The following is an 18,324-nucleotide window of genomic DNA, read 5'->3' on the forward strand; positions in this document are numbered from 1 at the left end:
AATACCCTCTCTTTTGTTCTCTCTTAGAAAGACATGTTCCTCTTCCTTCCAATAGCCATCTCCTCTACTTGGCTACCCTGCTTCACCATCCCACCCAGCTACTTCTCCTCTGGTCTGCACTCCTGGCTCCTGTCTACTCTTCCTGGCATCTGGAATCTCCTCTCTGTCTCTGGCCCCTTCCGTTTGATCACAAGTATGCTAAAGTCCCGCTTGTAAAAAAAATAACCAACATTTTCCTAAGTACTTAGTATATATCCAACATAGGGCCATGTGCCTCCTATATGATCTCTGTCATCTCTCACTTTGACCCCAGGATGTGTGTAATACTGTTATCCTGATTCTATAAGTGGAGCCTTTAAGGTATGCGAGTAAGCATCAAGTCCGGGCAGAGGCACAACTAGGGCATGGAAGGTATGGCAGGTATGGCAGGTATGGCAGGTATTCCACCATCCCTGGGCGTGTGGCACCACCGAGCAGGCTCAGTTAACCTGGTACGGCCTGTGGCGTATGTACAGAAAATTGTGCCTAAGGCAGCACTGGAATCGCACCGCTGTCCGAACATCTGACACCTCTCTTTTAGATAACCTTACCATAACATTAGCTAAAAAATAAAAGTCAAGCTCATGCATCTTTTAAGTAACACGTTGTCGTGGTTGGGGAAGGACACTGGGCCATACTGGGTGAATAGAAACTACTCAGTGGCACCATGCACCCAGGACCAGGGTAATACCCTAGATACACCACTGAGTCCAGGGTCACAGAGATAGTGTGTAGGGGAGCTGGGGCGGGCCCCGAGGCATCTGGCTCCAAGTTCACTCACAGATGTGATGCCACCTCCCCCTCCTCTCAGAAGACATTCCAGGCGCCAAGCATCAAGAACAACTTCTTATCGTTGCCATCTTCCCTTGCCTACCCAATGAACCAGGAGTGCTTGTAGCATAACTTCTCTCTGCCTTCCCCTGTCCCCTTGCTGGAGAACTTCTGCTTCCTTAGCTTCTGAGCTGCTGCATTCTCCAGGGCTCCCCCTGCTCTCTGACCCTGAGGTGGGTAGAGAGCAAGGAGCACTGTGTGTCTCACTCACTTCTGTAAGGCCAGGGCCCCGGGCAGTGTCTCACAGCTAGAAGCACCTGATCGTAGACAGGACATGTGTCCGCTGTATGTATTTGCTCACCTTAACATTCATTTTGAACTAATTCTCAAGCCAGAATTGTCATCATCTGAGTGTGTCACATGCATTCTGACTGACATCACTTAGGGTGGGTGTCTTAGTTACCTAGTGCTGCTGTAACAGAAAGAATGAAAGTAGGTGGCTTTAAAGAACAGAAATTTATTCTTTCACAGTTCTGGAGGCTAAAGGCCCAAATCGGGGTGTTAGTCATGTTGATTCCTTCCTTGGCTCTTTGGCTTGTAAATGACCCTCAGGAGACATCTATCTTTCCTCATTTGTACATGTGCATTTCTGTGTCTATGCTGCTCTTTATATAACTCAGAAATGATTAGGCGATTGATCACGTAACAGTAGATTGCCTTGTGGAAGATGATTACACTACATTGGATTCCACTGTCAGGAATAGGGGTTAGGATCCCAGCATCTATTCTGGGGAGACATAATCCGCTCCATAACAGTGGGTTACCCTCTGAGCAGCATTGTTGGGCCCAAACCCATTGCTGTCGAGTCATTGGGCATCAGGTGTTATTTGTCCATATTTGATTACATTCTAAGTGGTGGCCAGGACACAGCCCTTGGTACTTTAACAAACTTTTGTCTCAGGGCTTTCCTGTGCCCTGCACTGAAGGGGTGCAAACCTCTGTCTCCATGGTCCTTTCAATCTGCTGGAGAGGAATGTGAGCCACAGGTGATAGACTGTATCTGGTTTCCAGAAGGGTTTGTATTGTTTCAGTCAACAAATATATACTGAGCACCCACCAAGGGGTCACAGCCTTGAGCACAGTGTCCTCACTCCTAGAGGGTAAAGTTAGCCAGGAAAGCCAGATGGTGACAAATAATCACATGACTAAATGTGAAGTTATCAATTTTTTAAGTGTTCTGAAGGAAAAGTCAAGAGTATCTGGGAAATTATGAGAAGGAGGCCTTATATTAGAGAATAAATGGAGGCTGTCCTGAGTACATAACATTTAATCAGAGACCTGAGATTGACAAGAAATCAGAGAAGATGGCATGGCCTGGTTGGGATGGAAGAGGGAAAGGAAGGCCATCTAGGTCAAGGGACCAGGAGAGACAAGGTGAGAACTTGATCATACTGGCCACACCTACCTGCCAGGGAGGCTAGAAAGTGTAGTCATAGCTTAGCTCCCTGGTTGCCCGGCTTTGACTATATTGCCATGCTTGAAGGGGCTAATGGATTTCGATGGAAGGAACTCAAGATATTTGTCAAACTGGAAGAAAGTCAGGGTGGCTGGAGCCCCAGGAGCCTAAGGGAGAGCTGTAGGAGACCGAGTCAGAAAGGAGGCAGGGCTAGTCCACGCTGGACTCTGCAAGCTATGTTACCTTGTCTGGCTTTTAACCTGATTGGAGAGGAATGTGCTGGAAATCCCTGTGGCAGCCACTGGGAGACTGGATTGGTGGAGGCCCAGAGCCCAGTTAGGAGGGGTCTTAGCGTCCTAGGGCCATTGGGAGACTGGATTGGTGGAGGCCCAGAGCCCAGTTAGGAGGGGTCTTAGTGTCCCAGGGCCATTGTAACAAGGAACCACAAACCGGGAGTCTTATGTGCATGGGAATCTATTGTCTCACAGTTCGGGAGACTGGAAATCTGAAGTTAGGGTGTTGGCTGGGCCATGCTGTCTTCGAAGGCTCTGGGGAGGATCCCTTCTCCTCTGTGTCAGCATCTGGTAGCTTCAGGTGTTCTTTGACTTGTAGCTGCAACTTCTTGTGGCCCTCCTTCCTCTGAGTGTCTCTCTGTGTCTCTTCTCCTCTTATATAAGAACACAACTCAGATGGGATTAGGACCCATTCTGCTCTGCTATGACCTTATGTTAACTGATAACATCTCAAAGACCCTCTTTCCAAACAAGGTCAGGTTCACAGGTAGCAGGGGTTAGAGCTTCAACATAAATTTGGGGGAGGGGGTACACAATTAAATTTATAACAGAAGTTTATAGGGTAACTCTCAAGATCTTATGGAGAAGTAGAGTTTGAGTGCCAACCAGGGACACAGGAACACATCTCTCTTTTTAAATAGCACTTGTGCCCTCTTACACTATACCTTAATTGTTGATACCACTTTGCTGCCTTTCTATATAAAAAGACACGGTCTAAGTCAGTTACTTCTGTGTTCTTCTGATTTGGAAAGGATAACAACTACTTGTACAAGGATCATGAGTTCAGACTTGATCCCCAACCCCTGTTACCCAGTGCATGCTGGCCTGGGACAGAGGTTACCATGCTCAACACTGTCCCTCCTGCTGAGGCATGGCCATCACTACTCCGGAAAAGCAGGGAATGATCCATCACAGAAAGATGGTTTCCTGACCAGAATTTCCTTGGCTTCTCCCCACCCCCCACCCCAGATGTTGCTCAACATTTGCAGTGAGTCTCAGGGTCTAGAAGGACTTGTCTCAGGAACTGAGCTCCAGTCTCTATTGATTGCCACGACCTGTCTTCGGGAGCACAGCTGCTGCTTCTGGAAAGAGCCCACCTTCTGCGTGCTGAGAGCAATCTCCAAGACACAGAACCTCAGTATCGTCCAGTACCTGCAGGGTATGTCCCCAGGAGACCAGGTGTGGGCCGCGGGCCACAGCAGAGCTTTCCTTGAACTCAGGCGAAGACTAGGCCCACTTCCTATGAGACCATGAGGTTGTCTCGTAGCATCAGTGTAGGGTCTATACTGGGACTAGGGGAGACATGAATGAGCAGGGCTCTCATTGATGCCAAACTATGTCCTGTAGATGACCCTACACTGCATGCTCCATTCATAAAATTGCTTTTATTGTTCATCTTGATGCTTCTTTCCTTTTTCCCGTTTCTCCTGCTGTCATCTGGGCCTGCAGAGCTCAGCTCTCAGGATGACATTTGCTGTGGGGAAACCTTCTCTGATCCAAGAGTTAGCAGAAAGATGCTTGAATTTATTCTCGTTCTCTTCCTGATATGCAGCTTAAAGGGGGGTGAGAAGAAGGCTGTGCTCCACAGGGTTTTCATTGGTTGATTATGTACAGTTCTACCCTGACACATGTGGCATTGACATGGTCAGAATTAACTCAGGGGCAACTGGTTTGGTTTGGATTTTGGAGGGGAGTGCTATCACCTCTGAGCTGAATGGGGTATATTTTCTTCTGGCAGCCATGGATTGTGTTAAGATTTCCCTCCAGAACCTCTCCAAGCTTGCAGACACGTTCCCGGCTCCAGATGTGAGCGAGGCTGTGGGGCTCATCTTGGGCTTCGTGAAGGATTCCTACCCCATCTCTTCAGCTTTGCTCCTGGAGTTCGAGAATGGGGAGGGCTACCCTCTGCTGCTCAAAGTGTTGCTTCGGTAAGTGGCTGTGCTTGGTAGGGAAGAAAACAAAGCTGCTTTGGAAGAAGACAGACAGTGATGCTTCTCAGCATATACATCTCCATAGGATGTGGCTAGGGAGACCTCTAATTGCAAAATAATTCAATGCGAGACATTGATGATTCAGTGGTTGGATTCTGGTCTCTCACGTGGGAGACTCAGGTTTGATTTCTGGCCGATGCAACTCATGCACAACTACCTCCTCTCTGTCAGTGAAGGCTTGTGTGTTGCCATGCTGATGAACAAGGTTTCAGTGGAGCCTCCAGACTAAGACGAACTAGGAAAAAGGACCTGGTAATCTACTTCCAAAAATTAGCCATTAGAAACTCTGTGAAGCACAATGGCCCAGTTTGTAACTGATCATGGGGATGGTGCAGGAAGAGGCAGCATTTCATTCTATTGTGCATGGGGTTGCCATGAGTCTGGGCTGACTTGATGGCAGCTAACAAACTCAGTGTGCAGCCAGGTTTGGGGCCACTTTACTGGAGAATCAATATTTTGCTGAAGGGTGATGTTAGTTTTATCGAGTCCAGTTCGTGTCCTACACAGATCCCCTTGACATGTTCCATCTCCATGCTGACCAATTTGATTTCCACCAGTCAGAACCTGCATCTCTGTGTGGCAATGCTGTAACCTGCTCTGCTGGGTGCTTGGTGGGGGCTGGAGGTGCCAGGGAATTAACAACCCCCAAGAGCATCCCTCAGCCCATGATTGACAGGCGATGATGGATAAATACCCAGCAAATTTGCCCCCTGAGTGGGATAGCACTATGCTGTCTCCTAGAGTTCACCACAAGAATTATGTTCCTGTTGCCCTATGTGTACTTGCTTGATAAAGCTCCCATATTGACTTCCTTCTATTCCCTGTTTCTCATGGCCTCTCTCCTACTGTTATTTTCTGAGATCAATTCTCAAATAAATTACTCGCTGTCAAATTCTTGACTCATGGGAAACCCAAAAGAGAAAGGCACTTCTGCTGGGTTATTACCTTTACCCTGACTTACCATTCCATCTTCAGTTTGGGTCCCAGGATTGGATAGAACCAACGTATGGAAAGCAAAGAAACTCCTTGATGGTCCAAACTCTTCCACCCATCTTGGGGAAGCTTCTTAAGGGCCCAGCCAAATGTAATCCCTTGGGCTTTGCTCTGTGACTATGAGAAACCCTTCATCTCACCACTACACCTCATTGATTTCAACATAGAGACATGCAGAGTCTAGAGGAGGGGACTTGGATGAGGGTCTGAAGTCCCACAGCCTCCAGAAGGATGTGATTAAATGACAACACCCAGAGAGACTTCCTGCAAAGGAATGCTAGGAATAAAAGTTCCTGTGGATACATAAGGGCTACTGTTGTGGTTTCTAAAAGGTATCACGAGTTAGGAGTTTAGCTTCCAACCTTTTCACAGGGTACCTCTCCTCTTACCCCTTCTTCTCATGTAGTATCTTTAGAAATCTTAGGGTACCTCTCCTCTTACCCCTTCTTCTCATGTAGTATCTTTAGAAATCTTTGCCTAGAATCTTTCTTTAATGGCTGTTCAAAGACATACATAGGGCAGGAAATTGGAACAGGTGTATTTAGGATGGGAGGATCAGGACATACTTGGTTAATTCCAGCATCTTGGCCAGGTAGTGTTAAAGGGTGAGGAGCTTGATCTACGGTGGAGGAGGTAGGGCTGAGGATGTAGCTAGAGTCTGAACCTTCACAGTTGCCGACTGGCTTTGCACGACTCTTAGATTTTCCTGTCAGTGCCTAAGTAAATGAGCAGCTGGGTCCTGGGCCTAAGTAGATGCCACTTTGGCTTTTTACAGCAGACTTATCTTCCCACGGTCTTGCCATCTATCAATCCTTTGTCCTCAGACTAGTTCCATCTTCACTGGTCTTTAATTTTATTGGGTCTCATCTTTGGTGGCCTTAATGCGTCTCTGTTGACTCAGAACACGTGTGGGTATCCATGTACTGTCAACCTGTTGGAATATCCACCTGGGGCTTCCTATTACCTTTGGAATCTTCGGGTTGGTGTCTTCCAAGATCTGCATGACATCGTGATTGAGGTTCCACCTTATCACAGTGTCGCCGTTTTAGTCAGCACTGGCCATTTTGAGAGAGAGAGAGATAGACAGACACAAGCATCCAATACTGAGTGTACACAAGGCTGTTGACTAACCTACCGCACATTTTACATTTGTCTTGGCCACAATTTCCTAGCTATTGTGACCATGGAGGACAGTGCTTTAGCAGTTTTCGACATTTCTTTGGTTAAATGGGTGATTAATTTACACCAGAAACGATCTTGTTCCTAGAAGTGTTGGGAAGGACCCATCTGAGCCCACTGGTTTTTCTTCTGCCTTAATTGAAGTCACTGAAAGCACTGACTCTTGAAATGGCAGAGCTAAAAATCATTCTTTAGAGGTCTCCTCAATGAAAAGAGTAAGGTAGCCCACATACCCATAAGTAGCTAAAAACAAAAACAGTACTCAACCTGAAAATAAACATAAAGAAGTCTGATAAAGTCCTATTTTCCTCCATGGTGTCTACTTTGTTGCCTTATAAAAGTATTACCTCTTTTGTTTTGGGGGTTCTCCAGCTCTGCTGGTACCCTGAGCATGGGCCTTTTGGACATTCAGCCCTGGAAAGTAGCCTTCCTGTAAGTAGATGCTGCAGCTTTAGATTTAAGACTGATATTTGGGAACAAAGTGATGCTCATCCAAGCACCCCCTTGCCTTTTGATGCTGAGCTGCCTCTGGGGTGAGACCTTTGGGGTCTTTCCCAGAGTCCCCAACCTGCACTGCCTTGCTTCCTATGAGGAGCACTACAGCAAACTTGGCTGCTTTGTCCAAGAAGTCCAGGGAGCTGGCCTCTTTGTCTCCACAGGTACGATGGGCTGTCCCAGAGTGAGGTGGACCCCCACCTGGAGGAGCTCTTCAGGCTGGTGATGTGGCTGACCACCTGTGGAAGGTCGGAGCTGAAGGTCTTTGACAGCATCACTTACCCACAACGTGAAGGCTTCAAGTTCCATCACGAGGCTTCTGGTAGGTCCTTCTTGGGTCTCTGATCAACCTGCAACATTTGATGCTGTGCCCTGCCTGACAAGGCCACATAGGTCTTCTCCTGAAACTTTGTACAGAAAAAAAAAAAAGAAAACATTTTGCACCTGTTAATGCTCGGTAGGGTCTGATTCCGTTGTAACATTTCGGGAGATCATGCCCAGATTAAAAACATTCTCCCCCACAGATTTTTCCAGATGCCCAACCTCAGCTTCACATAATGAGGAAGTTTCTCTTGGATGTGACTTACAGGGAACTTTAAGTCAAAGATAATAAACTCAAGTAACAGAGGCCTCTGATCTCCACCCACCCACCACTTCCTCTTGTATGGATTACCGTGTAGCATTTGCTTACTTGATGGGGACAGATGACCTTGACATAGCCACCCAGGGTCAGAGTCACTGCCTTCTCAGAGCTTTGCGATATTGATTATTGATCGATTGAGTTCCTCAATCACATGCCTGGATGCTTTCTGAGGCTCAGTAAACGCATTGGGCACAGTGAGGTGTGGAGGGCCCACTCTGCTGGGTTAGTTAGGAAGCCCTTCCAGAGAAAACTGTATCTATTCAACAGCTTTTCTAGAAACAAAACTGACTTTTCTTAGTAATTTTTAACATCATTTGATTTTAATTGATTGAAAACAATCCTCTAGCCCAATACTGTCTAATGAAAATATAATGTCAGCCTCATATACAATTAAAAAAAAAATATCCTATTGAGATTTTGGTGAAAGTTTACATAGCGAGTTAGGTTCCCACTGGAAAATTTCCACACAAATTTTTCAGTGATATTAGTTACATTTATCACAACGTGTCAACATTCTCTTTAATTGTGTTGTTTGTTCCATTTTCAGTACTCTAGTTTCCCTGCCCCCTTATCTTACCATCTTTGCTTTTGAGTAACTGCTGACCTGTTAGTCTCATACTGATGGTTTTTAAGTAGTGCACTGATCTTATGGGTATTATCCTTTATTTTGTGTGCCAATCTGCTAGTTCACTAAAAGGGGATCTCAGGGTTAGGCTCAGTTCTAGAATATCTCAGGGTGATAGTATCAGGGAGTCCTCTGTTCTCTACTGTTCTAGGTTGTCTGGCTTTTTTTTTTTAAATAAGAATTTTAGTTCTACTCCACATATTTCTCTCATTCTCTCCGGGACCATCTATTGTGTCTGTAGTCAGAACAGTCAGTGGTGGTAGCTGGGCACCATTGAGTTCTTGTCTCAGGTTGTACCTCCTGTAGACTTGTTTCTTCTCTGAGCTTGTGCTTACTTTCTTCCTTTTTTGCTGCTGGTGAGTGGAGACCTGCAGTTGTGTCTTAGATGGCTGCTCGTAAGCTTTTCTGGCCCCAGACGCTACTCACCTCACTAGGATGCAGGTCATGGTCTTTGTGAACTATGTTACGCCAATTGACTGAGTTGTTGCACGAGACCATGGTCCTAAGCTTTCAAACCCAGAAAATCAATCTTGGAAGGTGTTTGGTTACATCTGTGGAGTATCCATATTTGTATCTTCAATGAATATATGTGTCTGCACCCACATATTAGTATTTACACGTACTTCTATCTGTTTGCACCTATATACACACCTGTACCTACCCGTATACCAATATGCCTATCCGCATCCATATGTGCTCAAACACTCATTTTTATTTTGGTTGTGCTGTGCTCAATACATCCATATTTGGTGTCACTCTTCTCATCACCAAAACAAAAACAAAACAAGTCTCTATGATCTAAAGCACACTTTCCCCTCCCCATCTCCCTGGTAACCACCAACGAACATTAGTCTCCATATATCTATTCTTGTCTCCTTATAAAAGAGGTATCATACAATATTTGTCCTTACATGCTTGACTTATTTCACTTAGCATTATGCCCTCCATGTCCATTCATGTTATGTTTCGTGGACTCATCATTGTTCTTTATGATTGCATAGTATTCCACTGTATGTTTGTACGACAATTTGCTTATCCATTCATTCATTGATGGGCACTTCAGTTGTTTCCATTCATTCGCTATTGTGAATAAAACAGCAATGAACATAGGTGTGTATATGTCTGTTTGTGTCATTATTTTTAGGTTTCTAGGGATATCATTGCTGATGTCAGATGGCTAGTGGCTGAAAGCACAGAATACCAGAAAGATGTTTACCTGTGTTTTATTGACTGTGCAAAGGTATTCAACTATGCGGATCATAACAAATTATGGATAACATTGCAAGAATGGGGATTCCAGAACACTTAATTGTGCTCATGAGGAGCCCGTACTTAGATCAGGAGGCAGACATTTGAACAGAAAAAGGGGATACTGTGGTTTAAAGTCAGGAAGGATGGGCATCGTGGTTGTATCCTTTCATCATATTTATTCAATCTGTATGCTGAGCAAATAACACGAGAAGCTGGACTATATGAAGAACTCGGCAACAGGGTTGGAGGAAGACTCATTAGCAACCTGTGGGATGCAGATGATACAACCTTTTCTTGCTGGAAGTGAAGAGGACTTGAAGAACTTGCTGATGAAGATCAAAGACCACAGCCTTTATTATGGATTACACCTCAACATAAAGAGAACAAGCATCTTCACAACTGGACCAATAAGCAACATCATTATAAATGGAGAAAAGATTGACATTGTAAAGGATTTCATTTTACTTGAGTCCACAATCAACACCCATGGAAGCAGAAGTCAAGAATCAAACAATGCACTGCACTGGGCAAATCTGCTGCAAAAGATGTCTTTAAAACTGTTAAAAAGCAAAGATGTCACTCTAAGGACTAAGGTGCGTCTGATCCAAGCTATGGTGTTTTCAATTGCCTCAATGGATAAGGAAGACTGAAGAAGAATTGATACCTTTGAATTATGGTGTTGCTGAAGAGTACTGAACATACCATGGTCTACCAGAAGAATTAACAAATCTGTCTTGGAAGAAATACAGCCAGAATGTTAATTAGAAGTGAGGATGACGACACTTCGTCTCACATACTTTGGACATGTTATCAGGAGGGACCAGACCCTGGAGAAGGACATCATGCTTGATAGAGTAGAGGGTCAGCAAAAAAGAGGAAGGCCCTCAACAAGATGGACTGACACAGTGGCTGCAACAAGGGGCTCAAGCATAACAATTGTAAGGATGGCGCAGAACTGGGCAGTGTTTTGTTCTGCTGTGCATAGGGTTGCTATGAGTCCGAACCAACTCTACAGCACCGAACAACAACAACAAGGGTACATACCTAGGAGTGGGATTGCTGGGTCGTAAGGTAGTTCTGTTTCTAGTTTTTTGAGAAAGCGCCATACTGTTTTTCATAGTGGCTGTATCATTTTACAGTCCCACTAGCAATGGATGAAGATTCTGATCTCCCCACATCCTCACCAACATTTGTTGTCATCTGTTTTTTAAATCAGTGCTCCTTTAGCTGGTGTAAGATGGTATCTCCTTGTAGTTTTGATTTGCATCTCTCTAATGGTTTTTTTTTTAATGGCTAATGATCACAAACATCTTTTCATATGTTTGTTGGCTGCTTGGATATCCTCTTTGGTGAAGATTCTGTTCACGATCTTTGTGCATTTTGTGGTTGGGCTTTCTCGTTGTTGTTGTTGCAATTTTCTATAGATTTTAGAGGTTAGATCTTTATTGGATAAGTCGTTTCCAAAGATTTTTCCCCCAGTCTGTAGGTTGTCTTACTTAGTTTTTTAATGAAGTCTTTCGATGAACCTAGGTTTTCAATTTTTATGAGGTCCCATCTATCTGTTTTGTCTTCTTCTATTTTTTTTTTTTTTATTTGTGGATTTGTTATCCTATCTTTTTTTTTACAAAAGATTAGGTCTCAGAGTTTTCTCCCAGAAATTTTATAGTGTTAGGTTTAATGTTTTGGTCTTTGATCCATTTTGAGTTGGTTATTGTGTAGGGTGTGAGGTATGGGTCCTGTTTAATTTTTCTGCAGCTGTTATCCAGTTTTGCCAGCCGCATTTATTGAAGAGGCTGTTTCTGTCCTACTGAATGGACTTTGACCCCTTGCTGAAGATCAGTTGTCCGTAGATGGCTGGGTTTAACACTGAGTTTTCAATTCTATTGCACCGGTCTATGTGTCTGTCACTGACACTATATCAGGCTATTTTGATTACAGTGGCTGTATGGTATGTCTTGACATCAGGGAGTGTGAGGCCTCCTGCTTTGTTCTTTTTCTTCAATATTGCTTTGGCTAATTGGAGTTTCTTTCCTTTCCATGTGTAGTTGGTCATTAGTTTTTCCATCTCAGTAAAGTATGTTGTTGAGATTTGTATCAGCATTGAATTGTATCTGTAGATCGCTTTAGATAGAACTGACATTCTCACTATATTAAGCCTTCGATCCGTGAGCATGGGGTATCTTTCCATTTCTGTAGGTCTCTTTTATTCTCTTGTAGTGGTGTTTCATAATTTTCATTGTATGTCTTTTATGTCCCTGGTTAGGTTTATTCTTAGGTATTTTATCATCTTGGGAGCTATTGTAAATGGTATTGTTTTCTTAATTTCTTTTTTGGAGTAGTCTTTGTTAGCATAGAGGAACCCAACTGATTTTTTGTGTTGATCTTGTACCCTGTAACATTGCTAAGTTATTCTATTAGTTCCAGCAGTTTTCTTGTGTAATCTTTATGGTATTGCATGTATACAGTCATGTCATCTGCACATAGGGATAGTTTTACTTCTTCCTTTTCAATTAGGATACATTTTATTTCTCTTTCTTGTCTTACTGCTCTGGCTAGGACTTACAGGACAATGTTTAATAAGAGTGGTGATAATGAGCGTCCTTGTCTCATTGCCATTCTCAAAGGGAAGCCTCTCAGCCTTTCTCCATTGAATATAATGTTGGATGTTGGTTTTGCATATATTCCCTTAATTATGTTGAGAAACTTCCCTTCTATTCCTGTTTTGCTGAGAGTTTTCGTAAGGAAAGGGTGTGGAATTTTTTTTGAATGCCTTTTCTGCATCAATTGACACGATCTTTTGGTTCTTTTCCTTTGTTTCATTTATATGGTAGGTTGCATTGATTTTCTAATGTTGAAATATCCTTGTAATCCTGATATGAATACCACTTGATCATGGTGTATTTTTTTTTTTTTTTTGATGTGTTGCTGAAGTCTGTTGGCTAGAATTTTAATGAAAAATTTTGTATCTATGTTCATAAAGGGTATCAGTCAGTAATTTTCTTTTTTTTGTGATGTGTTTGCCTGGTTTAGGTATCAGAGTTCTGCTGGCTTCAGAGAAAGAGTTTGGCAGTGTTCCTTCATCTTCTATCTTTTTGAAGAGATTGAGTAGGATTGGTGTCAACTGAGTGTTTGGTACAATTCTCCAGTATAGCCGTCTGGTCCTGGACTTTTTTTGTTGTTGTTTTGTTGTTGGCAGTATTTTTGACGTCTTCAATCTTCTCTTTTGTAATGGGTCTGTTTAAAATGTCTCCTTCTGTGTTAGTTTGGGTAGGTAGTGTGTTTCTAGGAATTTGTCCGTTTTCAAAATTGTTGCAGTACAATTTTTCATAGTAATTAGTTATGATTTTCTTTATCTCTGTTGGAGCGATTGTAATGTCACAAATTTCATTTCCTAATTTGGTTATTTGCTTCTGTTGTTTTTCTTTTAACAGCCTAACCAGTGGCTTGTCTATTTTATTGATTCTTTAAAGAACAAATTTCTGGTTTTGCTGATTCTTTGTATTTTTCTCTGTCATTTATTTCTGTCCTGATCTTTATTATTTCCTTATTTTCTCATAGATTTTGGCTTCTTTTGCTCTTCCTTTTCTATTTGTTCAAGTTATTGGTTTAAGTTAATGATTTTGGATCTTTCCTCTTTCCTAATATAGTTATTTATTGGTATAAATTTCCAAGTGCTGCTTTTGCTGTGTCCCAGAGGTTTTGATATGTTGTATTTTCATTTTCCTATGATTCTACGGGTCTTTAAATTTCACTTTTGATTTCTTCTATGACCCAGTAGATTTTTAGTAGTGTGTTATTTATTTTCCATGTATTCACTTTTTCCCCTTATTTTTCCTGTTGTTGATTTTAGCTTCATATTGTTATGATCAGATAAGATGCCTTGTATGATTTCAATCTTTTTCAATTTGTTGAGACCTGTTTTGTGTCCTAGCAAAGGGCCTATTCTGGAAAATGATCCGTGTATGCTGGCGAAGAATGCACATTGTTCTGATGCTGGGTGGGGCTTCCTGTATGAGTCAATTAGGTCCAATTAGCTCACAACTTTATTTAAGTTCTCAATGTCCTTAGTGATCTACTTTTAAGATGTTCTGTCCATAATTAAAAGCAGCGAGTTGAAGTTCCCTACTATTATTGTGGCATCTATTTCTTCTTTCATATTCATATTTGTTTAATAGATTTTTATGCGTTGCTGTTAGGTGCATATATATTTATAATTGTTACGTCTTCTTGCTGGATTGGCTTTGCATATTATTTTATTATTATGTTATCTCCTTTATCTATTGTGATAGATTTTTATTTAAAATCTATTTTATCTGTTATCAGTGTGGCCATCCCTGCTCTTTTTTTTGTTTACTGGTTACATGGAATATTTTTCTCAATCATTTTATTTTCAGGCTGTTTGTGTCCTTATGTCTAAGATGCTTCTTATAGACAGCAAAAAGATGGATTATGTTTTTTTAACCATTCTGCCACTCTCTGTCTTTCGCATGGGGCATTTAGACCATTTACATTTAAGGTTATTACTGAAAATGTAGTGTGTTTACCTCACTCATTTTGCCTTTTTTTTTTTTTTTTTTGAGTGTTTTGTAACTGTTTTTTTATTATGATTTTCTTTTTTCTGTTCTTGTTTGTATTTGGCTGATTTTTTGTGATGAGCTTTTTTGCTTTCTTCCTTTTCTTCTGAATGTTACTTTCTCCGTGACTTTTTAGTGGTTACCAGATGTACTACGTCGTATAACTTACAGTTGTAACAATATTTAACATGAAAAACAGTTAACATACAACCTTAACATGATAAATCCATTCCTGATATGCCCCTGCCTCCCCCACTTTTGTTAGTCTGTCTCCATTGACATTAATATACAATTAATATTCGATAAGTTTACTTTGTGCTTATTCCTTATAAACTTGATATTGTATTGTTTATGGGATTTAATTACTGAGTTTATTCCCTGAAAATATCATATACTTGGTCCTTATGATTGTCCATGTATTTGTGTTTTTGAGATCTTTCTCTCTTATTTATTTATGTATTTATTTCCTATGTATAGGCACAAGTACTTATTTTATGCTCTTGTCTTTCCATTTGGAGTACTCTATTGAGTAATACTTGCAAAGCTGGTCTTATACTAGCAAAATCCCAGAGCTTCTGTTTGTTTGGTAATGTCTTGATTTCTCCTTTGTTTTTGAATGACAACTTTGCAGGATAAAGAATTCTTGGTTCGCAATTGTTTCGTTCAGTATTTTATATGTCACTTCATTGTCTTCTGGCATCTGGAGTTTCTGAGGAGAAATCCTCACTGGTTCTTATGAAAGACCCTTGATATGTTATATTGTGATTTTCTCTTGCTGTTTTCAGAATTCTCTCCTTGTCTTTGGTTTTCAAGAATTTTATAAGGATATGGCACCAAGTTAATCCTTTTGTGTCTGTTCTGATTGGTGTTCTTGTAAGTTCCTGTATTGGCAGGCTTGGTTTTCTATACAGGTCTGAGAAATTCTCTCTGATTATCTCTTGGAAAATTGTTTCTATGCCTTTATAGTTGTCATGGTGGTCTGGGGTTCCAATAATTCTAATGTTAGATTTCTTAGTTGAATCCCATATTTCCTTTTGAGCAGTTCACTTTTCTTTGTTCTTTTCTCTTGAGACTTGATAAGTTCAGTTATTTTGTCTTCTAGCTCATTTATCCTCTCTTCTGCCTGTTTGACACAATTGTTGAGTGTTTCTCTTGCTGTTTCTAATTCAGTTGCTTTATTCTTCGATTCCAGTAGTTCTCCCTCTCTCTCTTTTTTTGATGTTTTCAGTTTCCTGTTGAGTCTCTTATTTTGTTTCTCTATTTGTTTCCTGATCTCCACTAGCTTGTATTTTGTGTGTTTTTGCTTTCTTCAAACATTTGCCACCGTAGTCTGAAAACGATCAATTCTTTCTGCTAGGCTAGCCTCCATATGAGAAGTTTCCTGTTCTTCATGTTTCACTTGTGATTTGTCCTTCTTTTCTTGTGATTTTGTGTGTTTCACTATTTTTTTTGAACTTGAGCCATTTTCTTATCTTTTTGTTTTTACTTTAAATTTATATTCTGGTGTTGTGGGAAATTTTTCTGATTGGGCTCCCTGGTAGCACAGTGGCCAACCCCCCCGCTGCCAACCTAAAGCCTGGGGCATCCACTCACAAACCACTCCATGGGAGAAGGATACAGCAGCCCACCTCCACAAAGACTGCTCTGGGACTCCACAGGGCAGCTATACTCCACCCCACAGGGCCTCTATGAGTCGGAATTGACTCACCAGCAGTGGGCTTGGTGTCGTCTCCTAAGAACCACTGGAAGGACTCTTATCCTTAGGTTTTTTTTTTTTTTGCGGTGCTGATTCAGTCACCCTGCATGCTTGATCTCTGGAATTCAATATGCATGCACAGGACAGGGGGAAGATTTAGCTGGTCGTAGATGCTGACATAAGTGGTGGGGCTCAACTTTCCTATGGTGAAGTTGGGGCCTGTATATGTCTTTTCCTTATAGGCACCCCTCCCCTGCACAGGCTCTCCCATGATGTACCGTTGTGGCACCAGAGCCAGCTGTTTCCCTCTGTGTTGCTTGTCAGTCTGAAGTATTCCCCTCACCTTATTACCCTTGCAGTTCCTCCAGGTCCTAGAGCCCGTCTATCTTGGCCTCAGAGAGATTCATCAGCACATTCCCACGAAGACATGATCTTCCTTCATCCCCTCCCAACTGCACAGCCCACTAACTCCCCGAGCCAGTTTATACCACCTTAAAAAATTGGCTCACAGCTTCCTTGGATTAGCTCCCTTTCTGTGTTCCCTGTTTGAGGTGTTTCCTAGCCCCATCCCAAAATGTTTGTGATGAGTGAGTGCTCCCAATGTTAGGGGGTGTATTCTCCCAGCTTCTGTGCCATCCCTGCTCCTCCCCTCCCTACTTCTGGACTCACACCAACTCTCCAATACCTCAGCTGCCATCTGGAGATCTGAGATCTCAGTCTATGCTTGTTTTTATTTGTTATTCAGTGGATTAGTTGCTGGGGGAGTAAATGGTAGTGACCACTCACTTTACCATTTTGCTCCTCCCCTCACATGTCATTTGAAGTATTCTAGTACCCATATTAAAAAATATAAAAAGAAACAGGTGAAAGTAATATATTATTAATATATTTTATATGTTTTTATATATACTAGTTGCAGCTGAATTGACTCTGACTCGGGGCAACTTCATGTATGTGTGTCACAGTATAATTGTGCCCCATAGGGTTTTCAGTGGTTGATTTTTCAGATGTAGCTCACCAGGTCTTTCTATCAAGGTGCGTCTGGGTAGACTCGAACTTCCAATCTTTTGGTTAGTAGCCGAACTCATTAACCATTTGCACCACCAAGGGGCTCCATGTTACATATAATATATTATATGCATATACATGCATACATATATGTATATATATATATATATATATATATATATATATATATATATATACATACACAAGTATATACACATATGGAAAACCTGGTGGTGTAGTGGTCAAGAGCTATGGCTGCTAACTAGAAAGTTGGCAGTTCAGATCCACCAGGTGCTCCTTGGAAATGCTGTGGGGCAGTTCTACTTTATCATTTAGGGTTGCTATGAGTCAGAACTGACTTGACAGCAATGGATTTTTTTTAATATATGTATACATACACATGCATACATTTATATAAATATTTAACCCAATATATCCAAAATATTACCATTTCTACATAAAAATAAATACAGTTGTTCACTTTTGGTGTGTGCTAAGGCTTTGAAATCCAGTGTGTACTTTACACATACAGCAAACCTCACATTTCAAGTACTTCATTAGACACCACCACACTTTGGGCAAAGTAGCTTTAGTTTTACTCATGCCCTGGGCAGTTGACTTTTCTGATAGACATTTATCCCCAGGAGCTAGAAAATACAACCTTCGAATGTAATTACCTAATTTCTAGACGTAGGCAGGAAAGATGACCTTCAAAATCATTATTATTTATCATCTTCAGGGGCAACTGTTAAGAATCTTCAGGCCTTCCAAGTCCTACAGAATGTCTTCCTCAAAGCCAATGACCTTCACCTTTGCTCACAAGTCTTGTCGGTCATCAGAACGCTGTGGAACTGGAACGCACGAAACTTTTTCCTGCTGGAGTGGACCCTGCAGCCTATCTCACAGTTTGTAGAGCTCTTGCACCTGAAACCGGCCCCAGTGCAGATGCAGTTCTTCCAGCTGCTGGAGGCTCTGGTGTTTGAGCTGTACTACGTGCCACATGAAATCCTGCGGAAGGTTCAGCGCCTGATCAAGGAGAGCCCTGAGTCACCCTGTACCCTTGTGGCCCTGCAGAGCATCCACAAAATCACAGGCGGGGACCCATTATTCACTGACATCTTCCGGGACTCAGGGCTCCTGGGCCTGCTGCTGGCCCAGCTGCGGAAGCGAGCCAAGATCATGAGGAAGTCAGGTGTGGCTGAGGAGCACGAGGAGGGTGGGAAAATGGGTTGGGGGTCAGTGTTAGCCAGGCCTGGGTCTGTATGTCCCCTCCACATATCAACATAACAGAGACAATGATGGTGCCCATG

At 42.2% G+C, this 18,324-nt stretch overlaps 1 protein-coding gene across 12 annotated transcripts in view; it reads left to right on the top strand.

Moving 5' to 3' along the window:
- The window catches only part of WDFY4 (WDFY family member 4), a 410,290-nt gene that overhangs the window by 43,804 nt on the left and 348,162 nt on the right, over window positions 1-18,324 (top strand). For 11 of the 12 annotated variants that reach the window (XM_049854909.1, XM_049854915.1, XM_049854918.1 and 8 more), the window contains exons 6-9: window positions 3,529-3,718; window positions 4,298-4,487; window positions 7,382-7,539; window positions 17,754-18,206. In XM_049854909.1, coding sequence (XP_049710866.1) covers window positions 3,529-3,718; window positions 4,298-4,487; window positions 7,382-7,539; window positions 17,754-18,206 — 991 coding nt within the window. The remainder of the gene's footprint in view (window positions 1-3,528; window positions 3,719-4,297; window positions 4,488-7,381; window positions 7,540-17,753; window positions 18,207-18,324) is intronic. The other variant, XM_049854916.1, reaches the window with a different exon arrangement.

The sequence above is a fragment of the Elephas maximus genome, chromosome 16 (genome assembly GCF_024166365.1).
Source record: "Elephas maximus indicus isolate mEleMax1 chromosome 16, mEleMax1 primary haplotype, whole genome shotgun sequence".
Taxonomy (NCBI): domain Eukaryota; kingdom Metazoa; phylum Chordata; class Mammalia; order Proboscidea; family Elephantidae; genus Elephas; species Elephas maximus.